Source organism: Neovison vison, chromosome 8 (genome assembly GCF_020171115.1).
Source record: "Neovison vison isolate M4711 chromosome 8, ASM_NN_V1, whole genome shotgun sequence".
Lineage (NCBI taxonomy): Eukaryota > Metazoa > Chordata > Mammalia > Carnivora > Mustelidae > Neogale > Neogale vison.
In genome coordinates this window covers 71,746,905-71,770,433 of record NC_058098.1, presented here as the reverse complement: position 1 = coordinate 71,770,433, position 23,529 = coordinate 71,746,905, and the positions used below count along the sequence as shown (strand labels likewise).

General features: G+C 35.6%; 1 protein-coding gene across 4 annotated transcripts in view; it reads right to left on the bottom strand.

The window, feature by feature from the left end:
- FOXN2 (forkhead box N2) overlaps positions 1–23,529 on the bottom strand; it is a 67,486-nt gene that overhangs the window by 7,913 nt on the left and 36,044 nt on the right. For all 4 annotated transcript variants that reach the window (XM_044263900.1, XM_044263899.1, XM_044263901.1 and 1 more), the window contains exons 3-4: positions 10,055–10,179; positions 7,405–7,469 (exon numbers count right to left, since the gene is read on the bottom strand). In XM_044263900.1, the coding sequence (XP_044119835.1) occupies positions 7,405–7,469; positions 10,055–10,179 (190 nt within the window). The remainder of the gene's footprint in view (positions 1–7,404; positions 7,470–10,054; positions 10,180–23,529) is intronic.

Below are 23,529 nucleotides of genomic sequence, written 5' to 3'. Positions count from 1 at the left end.
AAAAATATCTTTATCTGTGTGTATCTGCAGTTATGAAGTACTGCATTAATTACATACTAATTACAGGAGTTAGAAATATGTATATTTGGTCAGTCTAGATCATGTGAGTTTACAAATGCTACATAAATAATTACTGCTGGTACAAGAGTATTAGTAATGTTTTTAATCATAATTATCTATGAGCCCACAAGTACTAGAGACTTCGTAAGAGGTCAAACAGAATTATGGATATTCCATAAGAAAAATGAACTTTAAAAGGCTGGTAAAATCAGCAGGTTCTACTCCAGATAAAGTTATTATGCTCTCATATCACTTTTCTGCTAGAAGTTCCTCTCCATCTTGGTGATCTATTATTCTGAATAACTGTAATTAAATAAAAGTAATATGGTATAACCGAACGTGAAGGAAAAGTTAGAAAATACTGAGAAATCTTAGATCATAAAGATGTTTAAAGTAAGATTCAGATTATGAAACCTCCTATTTCTATCTCAAAGCTAGAAAATTTTTATTCTAATGTTTTCCATTTTATTTGTAATACCTAATTATAAAGTTATTTTAGACAGTAAAGCCATAAAAATATTGACTTCTCTTCTCCCCAACTTGACCATAAACTCTGTGAAGACAGAAAAAGTTACTGTTACTGACTTTACCGAATAGGCTTCAGTAAATCAGAAGATGGTTGTTATGAAGTACCTAATACTACTCTTTCCCCTTCAATAAACTGTGACCTCATGAAGCAAGAATCTCTATGAATGCCTTCCCAATTAAGGTAGGAACCTGTCTTATTTATGTTCCACAATCCTTGGAACAATAGCAGGTCCTTGAAAAATGTGTAAATAATAAAGTATTGACCTCTTTGCCCTCCTTTCCTTAGATTAAGCTAATTAGCACCAAATTACTGATGTTGGGTATCAATGGGCTTGGCATGTTCTGAGTATTACTAACTCATCTAATCCTCACAACTTTATGATGTGGATACTATTAGCATTTCCATCTGAAAAATGAAAAAAAAACAGACATGGACAGGTCTTTAGGGGAGGTGGGGCTTGAACCTCTCTATAGCCTACTTCTAGAACCTAGGCCTTCAATTTGTTCTCTATCAATTATCAATCATTAATACTTGTATCCATGTATCCATGATTAGAGTAGGAAATTCTGTGCAATTTACAGAATATACTGGAAATTCTGTATTCTGTTATTCATTCAATAAAATGAGTATACTTTATGAGCTAGACATCATTTCAGGCTGTGGGAATACAGCAAAAAACTAAACAGGAAAACCCCTAACCTCTCAGAATACAAAGGAATAATTAAAACACAGTATGTTACAAGGTGACAAATATTAGGGAGAGAAACTAAGCAGAAGGGGGATAGAGAGTGTTAGGAAGGGTGACTGCACTTTAAATACAGAGGTTAGAGAAGGCTTCAAGAAGCAAGTGTTGAGCACAGATTCAGGGAGATGAGAAAAAGAAGTCATGTAGCTATCTGAAGGAAAAATATTTCAAGGCAGGAAGAACAGTAAGTAAAAAGATTATGAATCACTGTTTCTCATGTCATGGCCAAGAAAAGATCTCTAAAAGAGAGATCTTTCTTTTCTCTCATTTCTTTTAGAATGAGACCTGACTATAATTTGATAGAGTTCAGTATTCCAACACGTCTTTGAAGAAGAAAAGGTGCAGACTCCAGCCCATATTGTAGCTCTGTGTGAACTGGAAAAAAGCAAGTCTGCCTCCAGGTGAATGCTTCCCTGTGTGAAGGCACACAGCTTGAAGACTGGAGCGTGGGCTGAATTTCAGACCCCACTCATTGCCTCAGCCAAGTGGCCTTGCACAGGGGACATCTTGCATGGCGTTATATAAAAGCCCTGACAGAGAGTTTCCTGTTCCAGGAAATAATTTGTCTTTTAATAAAAAAAAAAGGGCTACCTTGTTACCAATTTCATTAAGGGAAAAAAAAAAAGGAAGTGATGCTGAGGGAGAATCTAACTCAGAAAAGCATTATAATGAGGAAACAATTTCAGAAAATTTATAATCTTACAAATGAAGTACCTATAAAATCTTAACAAAAAAATTAGTGTATCTCTAGCTTAACTTCCTATAGAAACTTCCATTAGAATTCAAGGAGTCATGTTTCTTAAAAATAATATTTAAAACTAAAGAAAATTGGTGAGACTTATCTGGACAACATTAAAAAGCTGCATGAACACCACTTCTCTTCTTAGTTTCCAAATATTTAATGATAACACAATTAGATACTATTTTTGTAATAGTAGGAGGACAGGAAAAGTGTACCTTAAATGCATTTATTTCTTGTAATAGATTTATTATAACCAAATTAATTTGAACTCTCCCACATGAAATTAACTTTATGAAACCAAAAACTTCCCTGCAAAACGATTTTATCTATGTGTAATTTGTTTGGTTTCAAGCATTTTAAGGATGCTTCCCATAATGACTTGCCAACTAACTCTAGAAAAATGTCTTCACTCCAAGAAAAATGACCCTAAACACTCAGTAATCAAGCATACCTGATTACCAATTATTTGTCCAAGGTACAATCTTGAACTTTTTAGAACAAAAAAAACCAAAAACTCTCTGCAAAGATTTTACAATTTTTATTTAGAGTACTCAATCTGTTTTGGTATTAAACTGAATACTTAGTTGTTTATTGTCACAATTGAAAATGCTTCATGCTATTTTTTTCACTGATAATACTTTAAGCTATTTAAAATGTAGCTCTGTATTTTTAAAGACATACTATTACCTAGCATATCCAGTTCATAATGAATAAATTTGGTTCTTTTATAAGTCTTTTATAAACATTTTCTCTGACACTATTTAGATTAAATAAATAATTCACTTCTAGTTGAAAGTCATTTGTCATTAAGATTCATGAAAGCCATCCAAATAGTGATTAAAAAAGCCAACTTAGTTCAAAGTCATATTATTTTTCTTTTTTCCTTCATAGTTCTGACTGGAGTTGAAAACATGCTACTGATTTAATATCTGATTCCAACAAATTTCTGTCCTAAGTGTTAATTTGTATGTCCTGGTTTATAGTTTCTTAGCCTTGATGCTGGGAAATTACTAATAATAATTGAGAAAAAAATTCTAAGACACTAGGTTCACCTATGTGAAACTAAGGGTTATTACACAAACTGACAGGTCTCTGTCACCTGATTCTCAATCCATTTGCTTAAGGAATGATATGAGAACCATAGAGGCAGAATTTAAATGATTATAAGCTCAGTAATAACTATAAGGACTTCCTAGCTCTATCAAAGCTAACATATACATTTATAAAGCATCCAAACAGAGAAGCTGTCTCTTGTGATTCTTTAATAGAGGAGAGCAATTTTGATAAACTGCCAATACTGTAAGCTCCTTGGACCACTGGTTTAGTTTCATTTCTATTAAGATAATAATTATGTTGGGGTGCCTGGGTGGCTCAGTGGGTTAAGTATCTGCCTTTGGTTCAGGTCATGGTCTCAGGGTCCTGGGATCAAGCCTGCTTCCCCCTCTCTTCTGCCTGCCTCTCTGCCTACTTGTCTTCTCTATCAAATCAATAAATAAAAATAAAAATAGATTAAAATTATGCTAATTTAGAATCTTAAAATTTGAATCTAGATTTGTACTTAGCCCCTAACATCATCATTAACCATCTAAAGTTTATATATATAAATATGTATATTTTATATATGTAAATATGTATATATTTATATATGTAGATATATATTTATATTTGCAGTATACTATGACTTCAGTATAAATACCACAATTCAGTAAAGTTCCATTTTTGTCATCTTTGTTAACTGATGTATCCTTGTGCCTAGCCCACAGGTATACTCCATAAATATTTCTTAAGCAGATGAATTTATTCTAAATCCACAACAAACCAAAATATTGACAAAAAAGATTTTGTTTTGCTATCTCAGTAAGAGATCCCTGTGCCTCCCGCCCTCTGTTATAAACTACTATAACATATACATTGGTATATAAAATTTGTCATTGTAAGGTTAGAAAGAAAGACAACTAGACTTTAAACAAACTGCTATACCTACTTTGGGTGATAGTAACTATTTCTGGAGTTTCTACACCTAAACAAGTTCTCCTGTAGCTCTTATGTGTTTAAACGTAGCTTTATTATAATGATTAGTAAAGACGAGTCTGTGAAGTGAGAGATAAATCTAATACTGGATTCTAATACTGGAACTCAATGACACCTAAGTGACCTTTATAAAACACAAAACTGACAATGTTGCCTCCTTCTTTAATGTGCTTCAGTAGCTCCCCCAGTGCCTCATACCTAGTAGGAGTACAGGTTCTGGTATCAGAGTTTCTGCATTCCTTGTATGCCTTTTACTAGTGATGTGGCCTTGAGAAAGTTACTTAATCACTCCAATCTTCTCCAAACTTTATTTGTAAAAGTAGGTAACAATACCTCAAAGAATTATAAGGACTAAATGAGATAATGCATTCAAAGTACCGTAGTAAGGAACTCAATGCTAACTAATGTTGTAATTATATAGGAGTTCAACACATAATGCTAAGTAAGTTCTCCGTGACTTGACTAATGCTCGCTTAAACTTCATTTGGCTTGCACATGCTAAATGATCACATCTACAGTCAGTGGACCAACGCTGCCAAATTGTCTTTTATAATCCTAGGGTTCAACCACACTCACTGGCCTGCAGTTCCTAGCAGATACCCTTCAACAAGGTCAAGTATTTCCCCAACTTCTGAGGTCCAGCTCAAGCACCACTTTCTTTTCTAAGGGGCCTTTCCTGATCTACCTCTAAGCTTACTTTGCCAACTTACTTCCTGTTTTTTTTTTTTTTAAAGATTTTTATTTATTTATTTGACAGACAGAGATCACAAGTAGGCAGAGAGAGAGGAAGGGAAGCAGGCTCCCTGCTGAGCAGAGCCCAGCTCGGGGCTCAATCCCAGGACTCTGGGATCATGACCTGAACCAAAGGCAGAGGTTTTAACCCACTGAGCCACCCAGGCACCCCACCAACTTACTTTCTTTTTCCCCAAAGTACTCTGCATAACCTTGTCAACCTTTTTCAACTAAACTGTATGGTTTTTGAGAATAGGGCCTGGATCACTTTTATCTCTGCATATCCCAAAGTACTCACACATTGTTTCGGCACTATGTGGGAAGTCAACAATTACTTGTAGAATAAACAGTTGAATATTTAGTCCATTTAGCATTGTTTTTTTCCCCAAACTTTTCTCTAGAAATAACACTGAGAGAAGAAAAAGCAAATTTCCTCTTAAGTCTAGGCCCTAAAGCAACCTGATTTAAATATAAAATTTTCTTAAGTTTTTGTGTGGTTTTGTATTTTCTGCTAAAACTCATGAGAACTGTATATTCTATTCCACAACAGGCCTGCATTTGTTTTAACCTGGAACTCCAAGCCCCCATGTCCCCAAGCTTAAGACTCACCAGTATAGAGATGAAGGGAAGTAAGCTATTAGCAGCACTGGAGAGGTGACGCACCATATGTCTAAGTCATTAGATGAAGGAGAGGGCTATGCTCTAGTTATAAAAAACTGCGGCTAAAACTAGCAGGAGAGGGGTGCCTGGGTGGCTCAGTCAGTTAAGCAGATGCCTTTAACTCAGATCTTGATCCTGATCCTGGAGTCTCAGGATCGAGCCCCGTTTCAGGGTCCCTGCTTGGTGGGGAGTCTCTCCCTCTACCCTACCCCCTAGCTCTCTCTCTCCCTCTCTCTCCCAAATAAATAAATAAAATCTTTTTAAAAAAATAAAACTAGAAGGAGAAAAAACTGTAGAAGTGTCTGCTCACCAAAAGCAGCAGCAGAATCAGGACAGAATGGAGTAAGAGCAAGAAGAGATTCTAAATAAACCCAGAATTCACAAAGAAAATGTTCTCAAAATCTGTATATAAATGGAGCCTGAAAGACTAAAGGTCAGAACTTATTGAGATAATAAAAATATGTAGTTTCTACATGCCTAAATGTAGAGAAACCACATCTACCCATGCAGGAAGGAGAAAATGGATATTTGCATTATGTTAAGCCAGAACATAATCTGAACATACGCTCAATACACTTAACTTCTTTGCAGAATTCTCTTCAGCTTTTTCACACCACTTCTCTCACTCATTTTTACAGACCATCATCACACAGCTTCCTAGGCTTGGCTTAGTGTAGTTCCAAAGAGCCAAAATGCATCTGATATGCAGAAAAGACCTCTGGTCTAAGGATTTCTGTTTTTAAAGGTCACAGAAACATTTCTAGGCCCAAAAGCAACAATGCTAGAAAACCTTATGTTACTACATCACTAACTTAAAATATTAATTATGACTAGGGGGAAAAAACTACTAATTCAGAATTTTTACATACTTCAGAAAAGTCACCTATGAAATTCTGAAAGTTAACTTGCTCCCTCCTTAAAGTTCTTTACACTTAACCTATAAAAGAAATACTCTAAACTATATTCTGATCCAAACTTCTTCTGTAAAGGGTCAGTAAGTATTTTAGGTTTTGTCAGAGAAGAGGCAAAAACAAGGATACCATACAGAGATCTCTGTTGCAACTACTTAACTCTGTTCTTATGGTAAATTTTCACATCCCTTGAGATATTATTTTTATTATTTTTCAACTATTTATAAATATAAACTCACAGACCACATAAAAACACATGGCAGGCCAGATATGGCCCAAGGCATATTTTGCCAATCTCTATTCTAGACTAAGACAGGCTTGAAAAGACAGCTCTATACTGACAGTATTACTAAGAAGTATTTTCCAATTTTCAAGGAGAAATACACAAAAGGAAATTAAAAAACGGAATATACAACTATACACAGTATGAACCTAGCATTTGGAAAAAAAATGTGTGTGTGTGTGTGTATGTGTGTGCATGCAGGCAGACACATCTACTCATGTATAAGGTGTAAGAAGAATCAAAGTAACTAAAACAAAATGTGGACGATTATAAAGAGTAAGCTTGTTTCTTTTTTGTGGGAGTTATTTAAATTCAAGATAGTTAACATATGGTCTATCATTAATTTGGGGGTAGAATTTAGTGATTCATCACTTAACATTTAACACTCAGTGCTCATCGCATCAAGTGCCCTCCTTAATACCCATCAACTCCACTCCCCAACCGTCCACCTACCCTGTTTGTTTTCTAGATCTAAGAGTATCTTAAGGTTTGTCTCTCTGTTTTTATCCTTTTTATTTTTCCTTCCCTTCTCCTATGTTCATCAGTTTTGTTTCTTAAAATTTAAATTCTTTTCTATAAATGTTTTTATTTTCCAAATCTTCTACAATGAACATGTAATACTTTTATAATTAGAAAAGTATTAAATAAACCAAAAATCCTGATTTTTGACCTGAGCTGTTACAATTTATAATAAAGTTTTTATACACATACCTTTGAGGGTTCGCACCTGGTTCTGCTTGAGTACAGAGTTTAAGAAGTGAGGTGATAAAGAGCCACTGAAAAATAAAGATAAATATGCTTATACAAATCTTTGTTTCACTTTTTATAGAACTTAGTCACAAATACGACCAATTTATACAATAAAAAACACAAACTATTTTTACCTTGTTTGCTTTGCTAATACTATTCAGTTTAGGAAGAGTCTGCCAAAGCAGAAAGAGCATTAGATCCAAGATTAAATCACAACTATTTGGACATTCTTAGGCAAAATAATTAATTTCTTAGTTTCTTCATCTGTAAAATAGGAATAATTAAACCTCCCACATAAGGGCTGCTGTAATGAATAATAATAATGCATTTAAAATGCCTGCAGCAATAGATGATACATAATAGTTACTATTTGGTTTTGTATTGGATGTTTTTAAGTTTGATATGATATCATATAGGTGTTACCACAGAAATGAAAGCGCTTATCAAAACAAATGTGTGAAGAGAATGTATGGTAATAAGGCAAAACAGATAAAGTTCCTGATTTTATTAAGAAATATCAGTATCAGATTAAACTTGCTATAGTCATAAGAGATCAGGACTTTGGGCTTTTTTTTTTAGTTTTAAGCAATTTCTACACCCAGCATGGGGCTTGAACTCAAAACCCTGAGATCAAGAGTCATATGCTCTTCTGACTGAGCTAGCCAGGTGTCCTGTTTTGGCTTTTTTTTTTTTCATTCCAAAAATTAAATCATTTTTGGGACACACTACTTCTGTTCTTTGAAACCTGTGAAAGCATAAAAAATCTGTTTGCTAACTAAATTATAAGTCTGTTTTGCATTAATAGTTTTACATATACTACATTTCATTCTTTTTCTTAACTTACCAATTACGACATGAAAGTGCTACACAAAGGTGTGTTAGATGGAACTATCATTTTGCCAAACAATGAAAGAGAAAATGTTTCCAGAAATATTAAGGTAATGTCTTAAAGTCAAAAATTATCTTTATGCTGTCATTTATCTATCTGTTTTTAAACCACAAAATCATTTTTATTTAACATATGATAAAGCTAAAAGATATAATCATGAAAATGCAACCTATGAAAGGTACAGTAAAGTGCATATTTGATGGTATACAAGAGTGTCAATTCCCTCATTTGATCTTTAAAAAAAAGTATAGCTAAATATAACACATAAATGACAATAAGCAGAACTTACCATTACTTTCTAAATTTTAATTGTTTTTTTAAACTACGATATCTCACAAGCACCAACATTAACTGATAAAGAAGATACCAAGTTTCAAACAATGAAGATACAAACTCTGATAAGTTTTCTAGGTTTCATTTCATAAAGATAAACCACTCAATCATTCTTGTGACAATAATCCTTCTAATCTACCAGTAAACAAGCTTAAGATCTCACTGAGTAGATATATATTACTAATTTCAACTTTAGCCCAATTTATTGTATTTCAGCTTACAGCCACTCCACTTAAAGTTATTTAATAGTAACTTTATTATTATTATTAACTAAGTTATTTAATAATTGTTTAAGAAATTAAATACTATATGGAAATATTGATAATTATTGCAGTTGAAGAGTTCATTATAGTTTTCTCCCTCCTTTTATGTATGTTTGAAATTCTCCATCTAGTATTCTATTAAAAAGCTTTTTAACCATTATAAGACCACCCTCAAAAGTATCTCAACAAAATCTGGCATTTTCAAATGAATTTACATAAGAGGATTAAAAAAAAAAGATTCTGAAGGCTTTTTAGGAAATGGAAAGAAAACCAGATTTTAAGTATCATTTTCAGCTTTCACTTAAAATGGGAAAGCTGTAAGATCAATAGGAGTCACTGAGTTTAAAAACAAGAGCTAAGGAAATACAACATTTACCAGCAGAAACAAAACAAATAAAAAAGTCAAAGCATTATTTTACTTGTCAGACATTTAAAAATTTGAGACTGTGAACATAATTTTCAAATATTAAATGTGCTGTGAAAGAAAACAAACTTAAAAAAGAAAAAGGAGGGTGCCTGGGTGGCTCAGTGGCTTAAGCCTCTGCCTTCAGCTCGGGTCATGATCTCAGAGTCCTGGGATCGAGGCCCGCATTGGGCTCTCTGCTCAGCAGGGAGCCTGCTTACCCTCTCTGTCTCTGTCTCCCTACTTGTGACCTCTCTCTCTGTCAAGTAAATAAATAAAATCTTTAAAAAAAAATGAAAAAGGAATAAATATATACATAAAAATGTTATAATGACAAACTTAATTATCTTATTTTAAAAAGTTCAAATATACTTTTAATTTTCCATTTCATTAGTCCGCATTAGTATTGTAGGCAATTAAAATAATTCAAACCTTTTGTACCTGAAATCATTATTATAACTTTCTTTAGGGTTTACTTATAATATACTCAGGAGTGACTATATTTTCCAAAATTTATGTTCTCACCTATCAAATATCCTATTTCCTAATAACACAAGTTAAGACTATAAGTTAAAATGCCTTAGGCTAATTTCTTACCCATAAATTATTCTCAATGCAATAAACCCCTCCTCCCCCAAACCATACAACTTTGTTAGGTTTTTTCATGTCATACAATGAAATCTTGTTAAGTAACCACTGACACTTATATGGAAGATCCTGTACCTTTGTGGAGATGCAGGAGGGGTGTAAAATGTCAATGCTGAGGAAAAAGGTTGCTTCTTCAGTGCCTGCATAAGGTTGGGTTTATATTCTGGATCAACACACCATAAGGAACCTTTCCCATTAACCTAAAATAAAATACATAAGAATTATTAACCTGCAACTTTAAGACATACACAACCAGTGCTTGAATGTTTTTACTAAATGTGTGTGGGGAAAAAAGAACCCTACAGTACCCTTTTGAGTACAATGCAAAAGTTGAATTAAGACTGCTGTAGGGGCGCCTGGGTGGCTCAGTGGGTTAAAGCCTCTGCCTTCGGCTCAGGTCATGATCTCAGGGTCCTGGGATCAAGCCCTGCTTGGGGCTCCCTGCTGAGCAGGGAGCCTGCCCCCCACCCCCGTCTACTTGTGATCTCTGTCAAATAACTAAGTAAAAATGTTTTTAAAAAAAGGGGGTGGGTGGGTGCCTGGGTGGTTCAGTCAGTTAAGCAGTTGCCTTCAGCTCAGATCATGATCCCGGAGTCCTGGGATCCTGGGATCCTGGGCTCGAGCCCCACATCGGGCTCCCTGTTCAGTGCACAGCCTGCTTCTCCCTCTCTCTCTGCCTGCTGCTCTGCCTACCCATGCTCTCTGTGTCAAATAAATAAATAAAATCTTAAAAAAAAAAAAAAAAAAAGACTGCTGTAAATACACTGTAGTTCAAAGGCCCTGGAAGCAGCTACCTGGGTTCTTATCTCCAGCTCTGTTATTTACCTATTGTGTGATCTTAAAAGTTAATCAACCTCTATTTCTCCAGGCTATTACTCCTTCTTCTGGAAAGTAGGGATGAGAACACTACCTATCTCACAGGGCTGTCATGTGGATTAAATTATGCCTAAAGCACTCTGCATGGTGCCTGGCACATAGGGCCACAGAACATGCCAACCACTTCATAGTCTGAGAATGGTACAACCTCAAGATGTACAGTGAACAGCATGGAGAGCTGTACAATGTGGTCTTCCACATAGTAAGATGAAACAAATACAAGCTATTACGTTATTGTTATAGAAAAACCAGGAAAAAAAGGAAAAATTAAGCTTTCTGTGCAGCATCATTTCCCTCAAAGTGATAAGCAGTATGAGATCAAGTGATATAGCAAAAAACAATTTTTTTTAATGGCATTAACAGTACTGCTTAAGTTCTCATTTAAGGTAAGTTTAATTTTCAAAAGCAAATGATTTCAAGGGCTCCTGGGTGGCTCAGTAAGTTCAACAACCAACTCTTGATTTCAGCTTGGGTGTGGAACTCAGGGTTGTGGGACCAAGTCCAGCATCCAGCTCTGCACTAGATGCAAGTCTGCTAGAGATTCTCTCCCTTTCCCCTCTGCCCCTCCCTGTGCTCAGTCGCTCGTGCACTCACTCTCTAAGTGAATAAATAAACTCTTAAAAAAAAAGGCAAATGGTTTCATGAAAAGCATAGCAAACTCTCAAAGAGGGGTAAATCAACAACTGAGGTATGGAAAAGACTCCTGTAAAAGATAACAAAGAGGAAGGAAGAATCTTTGTGTAAGATGATTAAGTTACAACATTTGAGGGACTTTAGATAATATGGCAATGAGCACACAAACCCAGATTCCACTGAAATAATCAAGAGAATCTAAAAATTATGGAATTTTTATGATTACTAGAAACTAGAGAAACCGTTAACAAAAGTGCCCGCTTGGGGTGCCTGGGTGGCTCAGGTGGTTGAGCATCTGCCTTCGGCTCGGGTCCTGATCCTGTGGTCCTGGGATCCAGGCCCATGTCTGGCTCCCTGCCCAGTGGGGAGCCCGCTTCTCCCTCTCCTCCCAGCTCCTGGTCTCTCTTGCTATCTCTGTCTCTCCCCCTCTCTCAACTAAATAAATAAAATCTTAAATTAAAAAAAAAAATGCCTGCTAAATTTCAAATGGAAGGGGTCTGAAAGACCGGCTTGCGTGATCCACGGTTTCCTCACTATTGAAGGAACAGCAAGTGGACAAGATACATGGAAAACCTCACTAGTATTATGTAACACGCAGGGGAGAAGGCCAGGCTATGAGCTACTAACTCCCTCAAATAGGTTTGAAAAATGCTGCACATTTTACTTCTCCTTCTTCTTAGAAAGTCACACCACATACCAGCAGGTTAAGGGATCTAAATAGTCTTGCTATCATTATACCTGTTTTATATGGTTTCCTAAAGTTATCTATTAGAACCTCCTTCTCCCAGGTAGTATTTGAGGAAACTAGTATTCTGTGGAACACTTATGAGAAAAACTGATGTAATTAATCAATTCTGGTAAAATATACTTTCCCAATATTAGTGGAAAAAGCTACAAACATTGATTAGGCCATAAAGAAAAATAAATTCCCTCTTAAAGTTCACAATTTTAAGAGTCCAGCACAAAAAAAAAAAAAAAAAAAATCCCCAAAACAAAATTCTATGACCACTTGGAAATTTATAATTCTCTCAGATTAAAAAGATACCCAAACTACAATTATAGATTATCTGGTAAATAAAGGGTATAAACAGTTATATGAAAACTAAGAGAATGTAGCCAAAGGCAAATTTATATCCACTTTCATTCATTTTTCCAAAGACTTATTTATTTATGAGAGAGAGAGAGAGTGCACATGTGTACACGAGGGGAAGAGGGAAAGAGAATCTCAAGCAGACTCCCCACTGGGTGTGGAGCCCTCCTGGTGGCTCCATTTTATGACCCTGAGATTTTGACCTCAGCTGAAACCAAGAGTCAAGACACTTACCAACTGAGCCACCCAGGTGTCTATTTTCATTCTTAAACAAATGAAATATCTGAAATATTTAGATATTTTTAGCATATCTGGAGAAGGGGAGAGAGAAAATTAGGTGGGGAGAGAAAATTATATAATTTATATAATGTAAATATATCATATGAAATATGATAAATTGTTAAACTGGAAATCAGGTAGGGTGCCTGGGTGGCTCAGTGGGTTAAAGCTTCTCAGGCCTTGATGGGTCCTGGGATCGAGCCCTGCATCGGGCTCTCTGCTCAGCAGGGAGCCCGTTCCCTCCCCCCCCTCCCGCCTGCCTCTCTGCCTACTTGTGATCTCTCTGTGTCAAATAAATAAATAAAATCTTAAAAAAATAAAAAAATAAACTGGAAATCAGGAAAAGAATGGAACTGATAAATCAAGAGAGTATTCTAAAAAAAACCATCAAAATGCTACACACCCTAGTTGAGGTAGTCAAAGGAAATGACTGAAGAACTTTAGGAGCTGTGATACCTATCACCTGCTAACTCTTCCTTCAGGATAAACCTTTTCTACTTCCTTAGCTGAACATCCCTAACTGCACATCCTGAAAAGAACCTGGACTATAAGTATGTCCTAGCACTGTACCATATCCATACACAGCCTACATACAGAACTCCACAGCCATGCAAGGAAATCCAAACTCAATCTCTTCTCACTTCTCCAGAGCTAAACACTACTTGTACAGTGGTTAAGAGTATGAACCTAAAAGCAATTTTGCCTCCTTGGGAATCCTGGCTGTCACTTAAGAGCTGTGTAATCTTCAGAAAAATGTGTTTGTTTTCTATGTATTAATATACTCAAAATAGAACTATATTAAAAATAGTACCTACTTCACTTTAAGAATTACTCTATTATAAGAGTTAATTCACATAAAGTGCTTAGAGCACCGACAGACAATAAACACTCAATAAACACTGGCTGCTGCTGCTGTTGATATATGTTCATTTTCTTTGTAGTTCAAAAACGTTCCTGTTTCCTCCAGTCTAATAGCATGCAAATTTGTTTTTCTGTTTCTATTCCACCAGATATTGACATTACATTTTAACAAATATTTCTGAAGATTTTTTTTCTTTTTTTCTACAAATACTAAAAACCAACTATAAGGAAAAACTTTCCTCCTCTCCTGCCATGTGATGTATAAAACTTCCTCAGAACTCATAAGATTAGTGAGATCCAAACTGTTAATTTTTGTTTTATATTATACTTTTTCTACTTCAAAAATCCTTTCTTAAAATTTTAATTACACTTCACAATTCATTAAGAATTACTTGGACAACAATAAAATTTATGTGTGTTCTATTTCCCTGGTTCCTTTTTGTTCATATAAAATTCTATACGATGTAAGCTATTATGATTACTTAAGATTTAACGTGATGAATTTGAGTGCTTCCATATCCTAAACTCTTTTTCAAGGCAATATTATTCTATTACTGAGGCTCTTTTATTTTCTGAACATCATGTCATAGTTATTACAGCACAATGGCATAATATAAGAATATTTCCACTGGTATAAAAACAGGTCCTAATCATTGCTTATGTGATACTGGACAAATCCTGTAATCTGTAAGAGTCAGCGTTCTTATTCATATTTTATTCATAAAATTAAAAAAGAAACCAGTCCACTTCACTAAGGTTTTTAAAAATTAATTTATTTTTTATTTATATTTTATTTATATCATATAATAAATATTATATTATAAAATAAAATATAAATAATATAAAATAAATAAAATAATATAATACAAATAATATATAATATATAAAAATATATATTATATATTTATATTTTTAAATATTTTTAATATATTTATTTTTGTTTTGTTTTATTTAATTTATTTATTTATTTGTCAGAGAGCGAGCGAGCGAGCACAGGCAGACAGAGTGGCAGGCAGAGTCAGAGGGAGAAGCAGGCTCCCTGCGGAGCAAGGAGCCCGATGTGGGACTCCATCCTATGACGCTGGGATCATGACCTGACCTGAAGGCAGCTGCTTAACCAACTGAGCCATCCAGGCATCCCACTTCACTAAGTTTTGATTAGATTCAAATAAGGTAATTCTGGACACTTGGGTGGCTCAGTCAGTTAAGTGCATGCCTTTGGTTCAGGTCATAATCCCAGGATCCTGGGATTCCAGGACCCTAGGATCAGGGGATAGAGCCAAGCATTAGGCTTCTTGCTCAGCAGGGAACCTGCTTCTTTCTCTCCTCCCTGCCACTCCCCCTGCTTGTGCACACTCTCTCTGTCAAATAAATAAATAAAATCTTTAAACAAGAACAACAAAAACAAGGTAATTTATGTGTAAGTGATATAGAGCTGCAAAATAAATGGATACTTACCTATTTCTGGGGGTTATTCTGAAATTGGCATAAGGTTAGAGTTTATATGTTTGTTTATTTTTTTAAGATTTTATTTATTTGACAGAGAGAGAGAGTGAACAAGAGATAGAACACGAGCACGGAGAGAGAGAAGCAGGCTCCTGGATGAACAGGCAGCCTGACATGTGGATCAATCCCAGGACCCTGGGATCATGACCTGAGCCGAAGGCAGACACTTAACTAACTGAGCCACCCAGGTCTCTGTTGTCGGTTTTTTGTTGTTGTTGTTTTGTAGTTTTTTGTTTTGTTTTGCTTTTTTTAAAGATTTATTCAGAGAGAGCTCAAGTGAGTAAGTGGGGAGGGGGCAGGGGAGAGAGAATCCTGAACATAACTTTCCACTGAGTGCCAAGGACCCTGAGCCAAAAATCAAGAGTCGGTTGCTTAATGGACTGAGCCACCAATGTGCCCCAAGTTTATATGGTTCAGTAACAGCATATTCCTACTCCTTTACCTCTGAGATGGAGCTTTGAAAAAATGAAAAATATGAACAAAATCAATTAATTCTGAGTAAGAGATAAAAGGTAATAAAGAACAAGAAATAAACTAAATTTAGAAAGGAAAACAGCTCTTGTTTTAGAAAAAGTATGCTATCAGTGTAAGCAGTTTTTAACATCCTAGCAACCTAAATATATCATAAAAGAAAAGCCATAGCTGTCATATTATGCTGTAATATAAAAAGAAACATACCATACTATTAGGTGAAACTTTTTTCTGGCCTTCAGCAGCAAAATATCTATCATATGAACTATATACTAAGTAAGTATTTGAAATTTTGATTTGTTTTTTAAAGGAAGTTAAATTTTACAAATGTATTTTTGGATGAAATTACTTAAATTAGGTATGTTTTCTGTCAGTTGGCTTACAAATGTATTTTTGGATGAAATTACTTAAATTAGGTATGTTTTCTGTCAGTTGGCTTAGGGAAATAAAACTTTAAAACATTACCAGCCACAACATCCTTTGCCCAATCCACTTCAGTTTCATATAGAAAAGATATGTATATTATTTTTCATATAATGACTAAGATAATTATTTTAACAATTCTAGACATGTTCTATCTTAGTATTCCTGAGACACTCCTAGAAACTGGTTCAAGAGTGTACTTTTTAAATTCTATCGTGAGAATTACAAATTGTTTTGATCATAGTAGAATTGCTATTTCCTTGAAATAGTAAATTGGAAGAACTAGTACCGAAAACCTGCTGTTCAGGGCAGTTAAGTATCTTGAGTAAGGTCTCCAAATAACAGTCTGGTTATGTTACCATGGCAGCATTTCCTTTCACTTGGGTCTGTTCACAAACTATCAGTAACAAGAGATAAAATTATGTATTTGCTAACACTATGTTTTAGAGTCTTCAGCAAAGAGGAATTTATTTTAAACTCTCACTTAAAACCTTGCCCCTTTATTATTGTGCTTAGACGACAGAACACAAATGATGAAGAGTTTTAGACATTAGGTATTGTTTTAAACTAAATGTGCCTAAAACAAAATAAATCTGTGTAATGGAAACAGGAAATGTGCATTCTCTCATTCACTATTTTGCATTTTGGAATTACAAGGCTTCTGGACTTACTTGGTAGAGAACCACTGAAGGTTTTTAAGAAACAAGGAATATACTAAGAAATGAACTTTTAAAAAGATCTTAAGATTGGTTGTAAAGAACAGTTTAGGAGAAAAGGCAAATAATATTCACTATTCCTGAAATGTTTTTATGTATTTGCCTTGTATATTTTAACAGTTTCTCCCCAACTATCTTTTCTGTGGTTTTTAGAATGATTGAATTAAAAAGAATTAACTGATTAAAAAGGGCATTCTTAAGTCCAGTTTTAGCTTAAAGCATGAACTTTTATAGTGGTTGGCATGACTTCTTTTCCTGGAATTCAGCTATTGAAGCGAGTTATCACTATGCAAATGTACAGACTAAAACTGTACTAACCCAAGCAAAATTTCTAATTTTATGTTTCCCAGCTCAAGTCTCACAGTTATAGTGTCTTGGTTTGGCTTTATAAAAATTAAGAGAAGTAGATATAAGACCTGGATGTTTAAATATTTAAAACATGAAACCCAAAGCAAAACAAACAAAAAAAGACAATGTCTAACTATTATAATTTTAAAATACTGAGGTAGATAAATACCAAGCCAAGATTTTTAGATCTGTCTATTCAGAGTAATAACTATGGTATGGATGATAGGGGAGAAAATCTAATCAGCAGCTATCCAGCTGGCTGCGTTTCATTACCTCTTTGTAGTTTGACCCAGACCTTGCCATCTTGCCATTTTTTTAAGATTATCACCTATAGATAAGAGATATTCATCAGAAAAGTGCTGGCAAGGTTGCCAAATTCAATTCCAACATTTATTCAAAGTATAACTTACTTGCCTTCTGCAGATTACAAGAGAAGTACTATTATTCTGAAACACTGATTCTAGAAGTATTTCATAACTAAAAAAAAAAACAACAAAAAAACCCACAACAAACCCACAAGCAACCCCAGTTCTACCTGAATGTATCATTTTCTGTCCAAAATTCAGACATTTAAGCAGAGTGGCTATTGATTCTGCCCAGTTTCTTTCCTCCTACCCTGACCTGTTGTAATTGCTGACTAATTTTTATCCCAATATATTACAATTTCTATATTTATCCTCATATTTTTTATTATCTCCTAAGATAATTTCTTTCTCTTTATCACACTCTCCCTGTACTCTGGACTATATGCTTTCTTGTTCGCTAACTCTCACTTCTTTAATTTCTTTCTTTCTCTGAGCATTTAAAAATGCTCAGATTAATTATGTAAATAATGCACACATTTAAAAATTAAGGATAAAAACAAATCCCTTTTGATCACTACCACAAATTAAACTACACTGGACATATTATTTGCAATTTTTATTACAAACAATACCACAGTGGATCTATACCTCCTTGTATGCAACTATGAATGTTACTCTAGGGGAGAAATCAGAATCTAATACACTAGATCAAAAGATAAGCACATTTCTAATTTTAATAATTGTAGCCAAGGTACCCTGAAAAATGGTCATACTAATTTACACTCTTATTAGTGGTATGAAAATGCTGGTGTCATTTCTCCCATTCTTATCTAAATTGATATTATCAAGCACTTAAAATTTTTGCATTCTCATGGGGTACAACTATTTTTGTGGGTTCTTTTAATTTGTATGTCCTTGATTGCTAGTGAGGATGAACATCTCTGCATGCTTATTGGCCATTTGTATTTCCTCCTCTAACTGCCTGTTCATATTCTTATCCATTTTTTAATTAATTTCTTTCTCTTATTGAATTAGATGAATTCTTTATACACAGTGTGTACTGCTGATTGTAAACATCTCCTATCAACTTCACATTTAATGACGGAATGCTAATAGTTTGAAACTAGCCATGATGGAAATATTTATACTGTGAAAATCTATAAAAGCTATACCCTCGGGCGCCTGGGTGGCTCAGTGGGTTAAGCCGCTGCCTTCAACTCAGGTCATGATCTCAGGGTCCTGGGATCGAGTCCCACATCGGGCTCTCTGCTCAGCAGGGAGCCTGCTTCCTCCTCTCTCTCTCTCTCTGCCTACTTGTGATCTCTCTCTGTCAAATAAATAAATAAAATCTTAAAAAAAAAAAAAAAAAAAAGCTATACCCTCACCCCTACTCAATCCCTACCCCACATATACCAGCACACCATATTTTGAATCCTAATCTGTTGGCAGCTAGTTGTCTCAATCACTTCTTAACCAATCATTTCAAGATTTCTGCAACATTTGATGCTGTTGCTCATTCACACTTAAACTTACCCTCCTACAACTGAATTTTTCAGTTGTTTCATTTGTTTAGTTCAGTTTCAGATTTTTCAGCTGAAAAATCAGTGCTGATGACTTCCAAATTTAGGACTTTAATCTAACATTACCACTATTCCTGTACTATATTTCTAAGTACCTAGTAGACAGTTCCAGTTCTAGGTCCCAACATAAGCATAAACACAACAGGTCTTAAACTAGAAAATAAAGAAGTGATAAAATTCAAAATAAGATCTAATAATACATGTTGGAGAGAACATGTCCAACATTCCTAAAACTTTTAGTCATCTGAAAGGCTGGGGGAATCTGCTTCCAAGACGGCTTATTCACATGACTGTTGGCAGAAGGCCGTATTTCCTTGACACATAAGCCTCTCCATAAGGCTGCTTAAATGTCCTTATGATATGGCATCTGGCTTCCCCTACAGCTAGTTATCCAAGAGCCCAAGATGGAAGCTATAGTGCTTTTTATGACCTAGCCTCAAAAGTCATGATGCATCATTTCCACAATATCCTCGTGGTTATATAGGTCCACCCTATTCATTACTGAAGGGAATTCTACAAGGGCAGGAATAGCGGAAGGTAGGGCTCATCTGGAGGCCTCTTGGAGGCTATGACAGAGATTGATCCTTTGACATTACTGAGGCTTTTTTAATGGCCTAACACTTAGTTGGTCTTCATAAATATCCCATGTGCAGTAGACAATGTGTTAGATAGCAATATGTTATGAAAGATAACTAATGCAACCTCCTTTAAGTTAGCTGTAAGATGATGATGGATGATGATATATCCTAATGTCTTGCTACTCATGGACTAATGGCACCAGGATCAATGGGGCACCTGTTAGAAAAGAAAGCCTCATCTCCACTCTAGATTTCCTGAGTCAGAATCTGCATTTTAATAAGAGCCCCAGATATCAGTGTACACACTTAAACTTGAACAGCACTACCGGAGAAAAATCCTTCAGTCATTTAAAAACATAACTACTTGCTCATAATTTTTATTCAAAACAAGAATAGGAGAGTTCTGCTACCACTTGGGGGACAGAAAGCCATTAGAGAACATTGCTCCCAGCCTAACAAGAAAAAAACAAAATAATCCATAAAATCGTAATATTTTATGAGCTCATCTGAGAGCTAAGGCTAAAGACAACAGAAAAAACTAAATTCTAAAGTGTGACAGGCCCCTGTTAGGAGAGATGGAATACACGAACTGTTTTACCTTTGGGAGAGCACAGAAATAGTGGCTGTCATAAAATAAGGTTAAAAACAAAAACAAAAACCATGGGGCACCTGAGTGGTTCAGTTGTTAAGCATCTGCCTTCAGCTCAGGTCATGATCCCAGGATCCTGGGATCAAGCCCCACATTGGGCTTCGGGCTCTCTGCTTGGCAGGAAGCCTGCTTCTCCCTCTCCCACTCACCCCGCTTGTGTTCTCTCTGCTGTCTCTCTCTCTGTGTCAAATAAATAAATAAAACTCAAAAAAGAAAAAAAAAAGACTTAAATTTTAACTTTTTTTTTTTTTTTTTTTTATTTTAACAAATTCTTAAAAGCAGGGCACCTGGGTGGCTCAGTCAGGTAAGTGTCTGTCTTCAGCTCAGGTCATGGTCCCAGGGTTCCAGGATCAACCCCTGAGCTGGCTCCCTGCTCAACAGGGAGCCTGCTTCTCCCTCTCCTCCCTGTTAGTGCTCTCTCTCACTATCTCTGCCATGATCTCTCTCTCTCAAGAATAAATAAATAAATAAAATGTTCAAACAACAACAAATTTTTAAAACCCAAGTGTGAGCTAGCAAGATAATTTAGCATCCTTGCCATTCCCATATAAAAAGGTCTGCATCTATTAGCCAGCATTTTTCTATAGGCCTCCATCCAGTGCTCCATAGGAACACTTTAGACAGGACAAGAGACCTAACAGTGACACCCATGGAGATGGTGATGGATGTGCAGAATATACTCAGATTTAAGGCTGAACAAGGATATCAGGCAAACTTCATCCATATTCTGGGCTTTACATGCCCATAAGATAGGATCAGATGTCACTGTGGGAGAGGAACACAATCTGCCTTACATACTGGACAAAGCTCCGCTATGAAGCAAAAGCTGTCTGCCACTCAGAGAGAGGCAAAACACCCTCCTCACCCCAGTTCTAGATAAGGGATGGTTATTGCTGGAGAAAAATACAACACTCGACTATCCTCACACTTTAGTGACACTAGGCAATGGCCATGTGTCATTAGGTAAGGGGCAGGAAATCCGCTCATGCCCAGATGATACAAAGCAGAGATCTGCTGCCCTGAGAAAGGGAATGGTAACTTACTTGTACCAGGACCTCTCATTGATACTAGGCAGAGTTTATTTACCTTGAAGGGAATGAGCAGGAAACTAGCCCGAGCTCTGGAGCAGTGCTGTCCAATAAGACTTTCCACAATGACAGGAATATCATGTATCTATACTGTCCAATATGCCAACCACTAGCCACATGAAGAAGCCACCACTAGACTTCACTCTGAGTAGATGGGAGAGGCTGTCTGCTCCAAGGGAAGGAAAGGGAAGTCCTACTTTTGAGACACAGGCATACAAAGCCTGCTTAATACTAAAACTAGAGCAAAAAAGTCAAGAAACTCATGTTCCTACCCCAAGAGCCTCATACCAAGTAACAGCAATTGCTGTGGGAGGGGCAAGAGCACAGAGCAAAATATGTAATTCCCTTCTTGCCCCCAAATGTATCACAAGCTGAAAGATCAAGGTAGAGCAGAAATGCTAAGAAAAATCATCTGACACTCCAGGACTCACATTAAGCCCAAGTATTAGCAGTCCATCTCTGCATGAATTTGAAGCCTTTGGTACTCAGAAGATAACTACAACAACCACAAAAGCTAAATCCAGCCCAGTTAATATCTAAATTGACCTATACCTGTTTCACGCTAACAACCTGACAAAAGTAGAGGCATGTTTATTTCTGGACAGAAATATTATCTACTGAAGTCTCTACCATTCTTTTACAATGTTTGACATTTAATCCAAAATTATGAAACACACAGAGAATAGGATAAAAGTCAACAAAATCAGACCCAGAGATGGAGGAGATATTAAAATTATTAGACAGAAACCCTATTTATAATTAATATGTTTATGGGTCTGGTGGGAAATTTTAGCAGAAAGATGGAGACTACTTTTAAAAAGGCAAATGAAGGGCAACCTCTTGAGTTCCCTCCCTCTTTGGGACCTTTGTAGTATCACTCAATAAACCCTGCTTTGCTGCCAAACAAAAAAAAAGGCAAATGAACAAGCTACAGATGATAAATATGCAGAAGTCCTTTATCAGGTTTATCAACAGAATGAACATATGAGAGGGAAGACTAAACCAAAAAAGACTGAAAGAAATGATCCAAACTGAAACAAAGAGACAAAAGACTAGAAACTAGGGCAGAGCAACTAAGAGGTGAGACAATAGCAAATGGTCTAACATATTTTTACTTGGAGTCCCAGAAGTGGGAAGTGAGCCACAGAAATATTTGAATAGCTAATGAGCAAAACTTTTCTAAATTAAATAAATGACAACAAATCACAGATCCAAGAACCTCCAAAAAACTAAAGCAGGATAAAAATAAAGAAACACACACCTCGGTGCACCACAGCCAACCTGCTGAAGTAATGACATAAAGAGAAAAGTCTTGGAAGTCAGACAGAAAAAGAAAAAGAAAAAGAAAAAGAAGAAACATCACAGAGGAACAAAGATAAGAATGGCTGAAGACTTCTTATCAGACACTGTATACGCCAGAACACAAGACAGTACCATCTTTAAAATACTTCAAGAAAAAAAAAAGAAAATTTCTTAACATCCACAAAAAGATTCTTATAAATTCATTGCCAGATTTCAACTATAAGAAATATTACATACACTTATCCACGAAAAAGGAATTGATCCTGATAACATAACATCAGGATTAGTCAACTTTTTCTGTGTAAAGCCATATAATAAGTGGTATAATAGTATAACGATGAGCGGTGGCTCAGTACGTTAAAGCCTCTGACTTCGGCTCAGGTCATGATCCCGGGGTCCTGGGATCGAGCCCCGCATCGGGCTCTCTGCTTGGCAGGGAGCCTGCTTCCCTTCCTCTCTCTCTGCCTGCCTCTCTGCCTACTTGTGATCTCTGTCAAAAAAACAAAACAAAACAACTATAAAAAAAAAGTAAAATGATATTTTTTGAAGATAAATGTGGTAAATTAAAGATAAATACTGAAAAGTATAGAGCAACCACCTCCATCACCAGCAGCCCCCCAAAAGGGAACAGCTGATAAGCCAATTGTAGAGATAAGAGTGAATCACAAAATACTCAATCCTTAAAAAGATGGGAAAAGTGGGAGAAAAGAATAGAACAAACAAAAAATAGCACAATGACAGATTTATAGCCAACTATATCCATTACATTAATGTAAATGGTCTACATTCCAATTATAAGTCTGAGACTGTCATACTGAGAGTGGCAGAACACTATAGAAACTAAG